The 8,268-nt window shown below is 59.9% G+C and overlaps 1 protein-coding gene across 1 annotated transcript; it reads left to right on the top strand.

The window, feature by feature from the left end:
* Positions 1 to 193: 193 nt before the first annotated feature.
* LOC146589187 (E3 ubiquitin-protein ligase RNF19B-like) lies at positions 194 to 8,024 on the top strand. The gene is given in 11 exon segments (XM_085316717.1): positions 194 to 388; positions 3,712 to 4,332; positions 4,874 to 4,989; positions 4,992 to 5,063; positions 5,433 to 5,583; positions 6,030 to 6,192; positions 6,664 to 6,778; positions 6,962 to 7,099; positions 7,449 to 7,488; positions 7,490 to 7,605; positions 7,608 to 8,024. Coding segments are annotated over 10 exon segments (1,413 nt in total). The 5' UTR covers positions 194 to 388; positions 3,712 to 3,886; the 3' UTR covers positions 7,664 to 8,024.
* The last annotated feature ends 244 nt before the right edge of the window (positions 8,025 to 8,268 follow it).

Raw genomic sequence — 8,268 nt, forward strand, 5'->3', positions numbered from 1 at the left:
GCGGTCCCGGCATGCGGCGGGGAGGGCCGGGGCCGCCGAGGGGCGCGGAGTGGGAGAGACAGGCAGGGCCCGCGGCGGAGCGGGCGTCCCGGGGGAGAGGGCAGGTCCACGGGGACGGGGCAGGGGCAGGCAGGGACATGGGRCAGCTCCCCGGGATGGGGCAGGGTCCCGGCGATGGGGCAGGGTCATTGGGGATGGAGCAGGGTCTCCGAGACGGGGCAGAGTGCCTGGGGATGGGGCAGATGGGGCACTGATCGTCTCTGTGCCTATGTGTTACCGAGGGTGGCCACAGCACTCTCCTCCTCTACGCAGTGAGGCATGGCYCAGATCCCAGCTGCTGGAGAGTCGCAGGATGCCCCGCAAGCCCCCTCAGTGGGGAAGGAGCTCGGTGAGTCGTGTGCTGACATCTGTCAGAGCCCTGTGCAGGGCTGTGGCACCTGTGGCCTGCCTTGTGGCTGCCTGTGTGCCCTCAGCCCTGTGTAGTGGCTGTCCACCTGCAGAGAGGGGGTAGTGCTGGCCAAGGGACCTGCTCTGTTTGGTGGAGCAGGAGCAGGACTGGTGCTGATGAGGCACAAGGGATTCTTGCCAGGCAATTTTTGAAGTCAAGGGTCTGTGCAGTGTCGAGGAGCACACGGCTCACGGGACCTGGCTGTGCAGCGAGCAAGCAGCTTGTTCAGGCAGGATGACCAGAGGAGGGAGGTGGAGACAAAGTGCCAGAGGCAGAGGCTGAGACTCAGCTTTCCTGTGTCCGGTGCAAAGAGGCTCCTGCAAAGCTCTAGAGGCTCTGAGGATACCAGCAGAGAATGTCCCAGGTGGTCAAAGAGGCCGAGTCACTGCAGGATGAGAGGGTGGGGTGTGCATCTGGCACTTGGGTAACAGCAAGCAACAGTGCATCTTTCACCATCGTGGTGTTTCTGGTGTTGGGTTCCTTTTGCCCTGGAAGAGGGATCTGGGGCTGTTGGGAGTGCAGGGAGGGGCTCACAGTCCTCCTGTGCTCTGATCTCTGGAAGTAGCTGAGGATCCTTGAGGAATACAGCAAGCCCAGCCACGAATCAGGTTGCTTGGGGAGGTTGTGCTGTCTCCATCCTTGGGCATTTTTAAGGCTTGGCGAGATGAAGCCCAAGGCAACCGTTTCTGTCCCCAGAGTTACCCTGCTTTGGGCAGGAGGTTGGACTAGAGGTCTCCTGAGGCCCCTTCCCACCTGAATTATCCTGTGATGACGCCCACAGGCAACACTGTTCTCTCCGCCTGCTGCTAGGTTGCTTCCCATGGCTGGGTGTGAGAAGAGAGGCAGCTGTAGCGTGGGACCAGGAGCGGCCTTGTGGTGGGGCATTGTAGCAGGTCCGTAGCTCCTCTGCCAGTTACCGCAGCTCCTCAGCCATTACCTCTGCCAGGCCAATGCTTGCGGTCACAACTCTTTCAAGGACTACAGAGTCAAGCCCTGTCACCTGGTGCGCCTTGTAGGGCCAGTGGGCAACGGGCCCCCATGCGGTGGAGCTTGTGATTTCTTTTGGCATGCAGAGATGTGTGTCAGGGGCAGCAGCTCTGCTACCAACTTCGCTGTTCACATGGTCACCCCCTTTGAGGTGTGGATCCCTGCCCCAGAGCGGATCCCCATCTGTTGGCCCCGTTCTGCCCTCTCTGCAGCTCTGGTAATAGAGCCCTGTTTGATGTGTCTGAGTGTCGGCACGTGCGGCTGCCCTGCGATGCCATGAGTTACCACTGTTCAGGCTGTTCATGGACATGTTTTGTTTATTTCCAGGGTGCCACGGGAGTCAAAAGTGTTGGGCCTCGTGGTGGTCCCCAGGGAGGTCCAACAGGGTGGTCCCCGTTGTCAGCAATGTTTCCCCATTGACAGGTGCCGGAGGGGCCAGTCTGATCTCTGCCAGTGGTTGTCACTGTGCTGTGCAGCCATGGCTGTTCAGGCAGCACATTGCAGGCCTGATGCAGGAGCCACGCAGTCACGGGGTGACTCTGTAGGTCAGACACGTTCGTGGCATTGGCACAGCGATTGCTGCTGTTCCAGTTCTGGCTCCTGCTGTCCTGCCAGCCAAAGCCTGCTGTGGCAGCAGTGGTCACCCCCATCCCACTGCCCTCCGTGCAGCTGGAGTGCCTTCTTTCCCCTCACCTTCTGCAGCACCTCTCGCTCCCTAACAACAGTTTAAATCAAATCTCAGCCTAGTTTCCATGGGCTCTTCAGTTACCATCTCACTAGAAAGTGCCTTGTTGCCCAAGGTGACGCGGTGCAGCACCTCACTCATTCCCGGCAGAACACACGTTATTAAACTCCCTGGTCTTGCATAACATTTGCCTCTTTTAGTGCCGATGTGTCTGCTGTATTGGCTATACTAAAAGGCAAAAACCCAACAGGGATGGTTAGAGGTGGAGGGATACAGTAATGCTGTGGAGCTGTGAATTGGGGTGCCGCTATATGGGATGTAGAGAAGGGCAGAGCAAGCAGCATGGTGGAGTGACTGGCGCTGGAGTAGGGAGGGATTGTGGTGTGTGACCCCGGACAAATGTGAGCTGATTGTGAGAGATTTGGCTTCTCCCTTCTGTAACTGCTCAGCTCCTGGTCATTTAGTTAACTGGCACTTGAGTCATTTGGTCATCTGTTTTATGAACTACATAGCTGCTTGGGCAATGCAGAATGTAGAGAAGGACTGATTAGAGATTCTTGCTTCCCATGAGGCCTCAAGTCCTTCTGTCCTGGGTTGCAGGACATGTGGGAGGAGCTGCCTCTTCCCAGGGTGGTTTAGAACTGAACCTTTGTGGAGGAAACCATTTCTCTGTCGAAGTGAGACATTCTCTGCTCTGCTGTGAGTGCTGTGAGCTAACCCTGAGGAGGAGTGAGCAAAGGCAGGTTTGATTTGCCCCTTAGCTTTTTGATTTACCTCCAGATAGTCATTGCTAGGGGCTTCCTTATGCAGACCAGGCTGAGGAGCTTGTTGCATCTGCAGTGACAAGTGTTGGTTTCCAGATGGGCTGTCTGTGGCTGTGGGGCACTTAAACTTCAGTGGAAAGTCAAAGCTTCAGACTGTTTTTGCTTGGAGAGGAAAGCAGTGGAGACTTGGGTGGTAAAGATATGTGATTAATTATAAAGTTCTTTCTACAAACTGACTGCCAGTATTCACTGCCACCTTCTTTGCAAAGACCACTGTTTTTTCAGACCAGGGGAATTTGGGTGATCCTGTGTCTCGACATCAGTGCTGAACTGAAGGGGACAGGATGGAGCAGAACAGAGCTGGTGCAGGAGCAGGCAGGTGGCTGGGGACAGGCTGTGGCTGCATGGCCCAGGGTCAGCCTGCAGGGCTATAGGTCAGCATGGGTTATAGGAGATGTTCGTGACCCATCAGAGGAGGGAGGGTCTGGGGCAGGAGACTGAAATCCCTGTGCTGCAGGGCTTCTGCCAGGCTCAGGGCACTGCTGACAGGGCTGGCCCTGATGCTGCAGACCCACAGGGCTGGTACTGGGCCAGTCTAGGGGCTGTGGAGAGCACCGTGCTTTGCTTTGGCCTATGCTGGGGCTGTGGAGTGTTATCCTTGTGGGCTGCCCTGTGCCTGGCAGGGCAGCAGGGCCTGTCAGCAAGGTGGGAGAACGTTGCCACAGCTTGGTTTTGGTGCTGTAGGGCAGGGGGTTCTCACAGGTGCTGAGGGCCCATTCCCATGTCCATAGCCCCAGAGCTCACTCTCATGTGTGGTTCTTTTGCAGGCTGATCAACGCCGATGCTGCGGCAGGAGATGGTTCAGCTGTTGCCTGTAGGGATGCAGGCTCCAAGGCCCGGATAGGAGCCCAGCTGGCCAGCCATGGGGCCCTGCTGGGGCTGGCCTCTCTCTGCTACCCCCCATGGCCTGACAGTGGCCAGCATCTGCCCTGAGGTGCCACCATGAAGCAGCCCACACTGGTGTCTGGGCTTCTCCGTGTCCTGGGCTTCTTTGGGCAGAAGCCGCAGGTTGTCAGGGAGATGTCTTCAGAGCTGAAGCCAGAGCTGGGGGGCCCTGAGGAGATCCACATCACGCTGCCCATGAGTGATGATGGGGAGCTGGTGGAGTGCCCCCTGTGCTTGCTGCCCCAGCCACCCGAGGCCTTCCCCACACTGGCCTCCTGTGCCCACCACTCGTGCCAGGCCTGCCTGGAGCAGTACCTGCTCATTGCTGTCAGTGAGAGCTGCGTGCAGGTGGCCTGCCCACACTGCCCTGCCACGCTCCAGCCCGCTGACATCCACTGCCTCCTGGCAGACCCCGTTCTCTGCAACAAGTACGAGGAGTTTCTCCTGCAGCGGCTGCTTGTGGCTGACTCCAGCACCTGCTGATGCCCTGCACCTGACTGCAGGTGACCAGCTGGCCCCTCACGTGGGGCCAGGGCCCTGGGGATGGTGTGGGGGGCCTCCCTGCTCTGTGCAGGCACTTCTGGAAATGCACCTGAGGAGGTGATGGGCTTCACCAGCTGGGAGCTGGTGTATAGCAGACTACCTGTACCCTGTGAGCCTTTTCCATGCTCCACCTTCCTTTGCCTTGATCCCATGTGTGGTTGGGCCTGCTCACAGAGACATGGCAGTTCCTGGCTACAGAGCCTGGGCTGCTGCATTACCCATGGGGATCAGAGCTCTCCCCATGAGTCCATCTGTTCTGGGCCATTGCATGGAGGGGTGGCGAGTGCTGCATGGGGAGGGCTTTGCTGCAGCAATCAAGCTGGTGGGGCTGGCACCTGGCTCTCCTGCCTGCTGGCTGCAGCCCCGTGCTGCAGTGCAGTGTGGAGAGAGGACCTGCCCTTGTGTGGGTTGCTGTGCCAGGGATGGGAACAACTGCATGCTGTGCAGTGATGTGGATGGGGACTGCCAGACCCCATCGTGCTGACTGTGCTCTCCCCACAGCTACGCTGTCATTGCCTATGGCTGCGCTGAGTGTCCACGCCTTACCTGCGAGCGCAAGGGCTGTCGCACTGAGTTCTGCTACCACTGCTGGCAGCCCTGGCACCCCGATGGTCCCTGCATGCTGGTGCCATGAGCCCCAACCTGGCCGCTCCCTCGGCACAGCTTGTCCACCAGGAGGACACAGCCCATGGTGAGACCTTGGCCCATGGTGGGAGCAAGTAGGGCAGGGAGTAGGGAGCTGGCACCACCACTGGTCTCATGCTCTCCCCTATTTGTGGCAACTCTGGAGCCAAGACGTACTGGTCCCCATRAGCTGCCTCTGCATGGGGCTGCCTAGCCCCTGTGCTAGGTGCTCAAGCTGGGGATGTGGAGCAGGGCCTTGCTGTGCTGATGGTGCCTAACTCACCCTGGCACCTGTGTCAGTGCCAGGCGGTGTCTGCCTGGACAGACCCCGGCTGGGTGATGGCGAGGGCCAGCAATCCCAGCACAGTGCATGGAGATGGAGCTGCACTGTCCATCCCATCCCATCCCATCCCATCCCATCCATCTCCCTTGCCAGCAGAGGCTGAGGACATCAAGGTCTGTCCCCACTGTGGTGCCTTCATCATGAAGATCAATGGCGGGAGCTGCAACCGCATGAACTGCACCATCTGTGGCTGTCTCTTCTGCTGGCTCTGCCTGTGGGAGATCTCTGACGTGCACTTCCTGAGGTCAGCGTGAGGCTCGGGGGCTGTTGGGAGCCATGGGGCTGGGTGAGGGACCTGCTAGGAGCTGAGGTGTGCATTGGGGTTGCTGTGAGGCTGGGGGAACAGCTGTGGGGCTGAGCTGTGAGAGCTGGGGGCTCTGCTGGGAGCTGTGGGGCTTAGCTGGGGGACAGGGAAGCCCTGCTCACAGTCAGGGCTGTGGGGCTTACTGGGCTGTGGGGCTGGGTGGGCTGTCAGCGTCCATAGGCCAGGGCTGGTGGCTGGAGCACAGGAGCAGGTGGGCTCAAGGCTGTGCTTGCAGTCTGCAGGGTGAGGGCAGCTTCTGGGCAAGTGGTGCTGCTGCTGCTTCCCACTGCCCCGTGGGTCTTGCCCCAGTGCCAGGGACAGGCTGTGCAGGTGTCTGGCTGTCCTGCTGCAGGAACCACAGGGTAAGCCCCACTCTGTCCTCACAGCCCCTCTGGCTGCACCTTCTGGGGAAAGCAGCCCTGGTCTCAGACCCGGAAGATCCTGTGGCAGCGGGGCATGGTGCTGGGGGCACCCATGGTGATCTCCCTTGTGGCAGGGATTGCTGTCCCTGTCATCACCATCAGGATCCCCATCTACATGGGTAGGAAGGTACTGGCAAGGGGCCCTGGGATCCCTGTAGTCCCACTCCCCACTGAGCCCTGGTGGCTCCAGGTGGATACCCAGCACTCACCACTGCCCGCAGCATGTCCCTATGCCATCCCTCTCTCCCCATAATCGCTGCTTGTGGGGATCTCTCTCCTGCTGGCCCCAATACCCTTCCCCAGGGAGGATTCCTGTCTCTCACCTCCGTGGGAATGGTGGACACAATCCTGAGGTGGTAGGCCTGAAGTGGTACGGGCCTGGTGGGTGAGAGGAGGAGGAGGAGGTCTAGGGGATTTTTCCAGGGACACATTAACTGTGGTGGCTGCACTGTCATAGCTGCCTGTGGCGGGGGAGTTGGAGGGGGTGTCTGGGAACCTCCATCTCCAGCTGGAGCTCTGCCAGAGCCTTGGGAACCGGGACATGGCCTGTGGACTGAGCTCCTCTACAGCACCCCTGCACCTGCTTTCACTTCTCAAGGTGCTTGGCCGGAGCCGGAAGAGCAGGCTGTTAGGGTGCCAGCAGTGCCTTTCTATCACCAGCAGAGTCCTCCTGTCTCTCTTTGTGTCCCCCATAATCATGGCCGACACAGTTGGTAAGTGCCGCTGGCTAGGGCTGGAGGGCCCTGCCCAAGTCTTAAAGAGCCTGGGGCTGCCATAGAGCATCTCATTGGGGTTAGTCGGAGAGCTGGGATGCCAGGATGGTGCAGAGGGGGCAGGCAGGGAGGAGAGGGGGGGGATGCCAGCAGGTGCCAGGCGCTAGCTGCATCTACCCACAGGAGTTGGTGTGCCCCTGATGCTCACCTACATCTGTGGGGTTGTGGTGCTGTCACTGTGTCGGAGCCGCTGGGGCTGTGGTGGCAGCCATGGCCAGCCAGGAGACCTTGGCATGGTGGAGCTGGAGAACGTGATCAAACGTGAGTCCTGCACTGCTGGCTACCCGCTGGCTTGTGCCCTGCATGGGGGCTGCACAGCCTGTGGTCCTGCTCATGGTTCTGTGGCTGTGACAGCTCTGGCGCTGGGGACCTGTGTCCTGCCAGGGCTAGAGGGCCCTGTTCTGCCCTGGGAGGTACCGTGCAAACCCCTGTTCTGGTAGAGAGGCTGCAACTGGCAGGACACAGTGACCCACTGGTTCTGGGCACAGGGCAGGTGCTGCCCAGGGTGGTTTGGAGTAGTTTGTATCCAAACACTGCCAAGAGCCTTCAGGACTGTGCTGCTCGCTGTTCCTGTGGGTGGGGTGCTCAGTGCTGTTTCTTCCTCTGCCAGTGAACCAGCTGTGGTTGGTGCTGCCCAGCCCCTGGGGGGCCTGTGGCTGGCTGCAGGGAAGGTGTCAACATCGAAGTGGAGGTGGAGATCGAAGTGGTGCCACACTCTGGCCATGAGCAGAGCCTGTGCAGCGCCCTGTCTGGGCAAAGTCTCTCTGGGGCTCCCTAGGTGGCACCAGCAACGGGTGCAGCACAGCAGGTGGCCCAGCAGAGTGAGGACTGTGGCTGAGGCCTGGGCAGCACTGAGCAACGAGACCCTCCCTGACCACAGAGGCCTTTTCTGGGCTCCCACTCACACTGACTTGAAGATCACACACGCTCCCAGGGCAGAGCTCGGCGCTGTAAGTACAGGCACCACAAGCCCCGTGCACTGGGTCCCAGCCAACCCCTGGCAGGGCAGGCTCTCACAGGGCTCTCAGTGCCACCAGCCCTGCACCATCTCTGCCGAGGCAGCCTTGAGCACTGGCACTGCTAGAAAATAAATGTAGTTGCTGAGGGCACGTGTCCTGCAGCACAGCCATCTGTCAAATGGCACAGCCGTGTCGCAGCAGGCCCCGTTTGTGCTGTACAAGGGAGGAAATTGTTGGGCAGGTGGGGGATGTGGGGAGGGTCCCAGGGCCTGTGTGCCTGTCATATGGGGATTAGGATGGGCTTAGCCCCTTAAGGGTGCAGGCAGTGAAAGCTGGGGCAGGGTGGGGGTGGGGGGACAGGAGGAAATAGTAGCATCAGGTGCTGGGGGAGAGCAGGGGTGCACCTGGCAGGTGCAGGAGCAGCATGGTACAGGGCAGGCAGCCAAGATCATGCTGCGATGCCCCCACCCA

The sequence above is a fragment of the Rhea americana genome, unplaced genomic scaffold (genome assembly GCF_003343005.1).
Source record: "Rhea americana isolate MKP2758 unplaced genomic scaffold, rheAme1 scaffold_479, whole genome shotgun sequence".
Taxonomy (NCBI): domain Eukaryota; kingdom Metazoa; phylum Chordata; class Aves; order Rheiformes; family Rheidae; genus Rhea; species Rhea americana.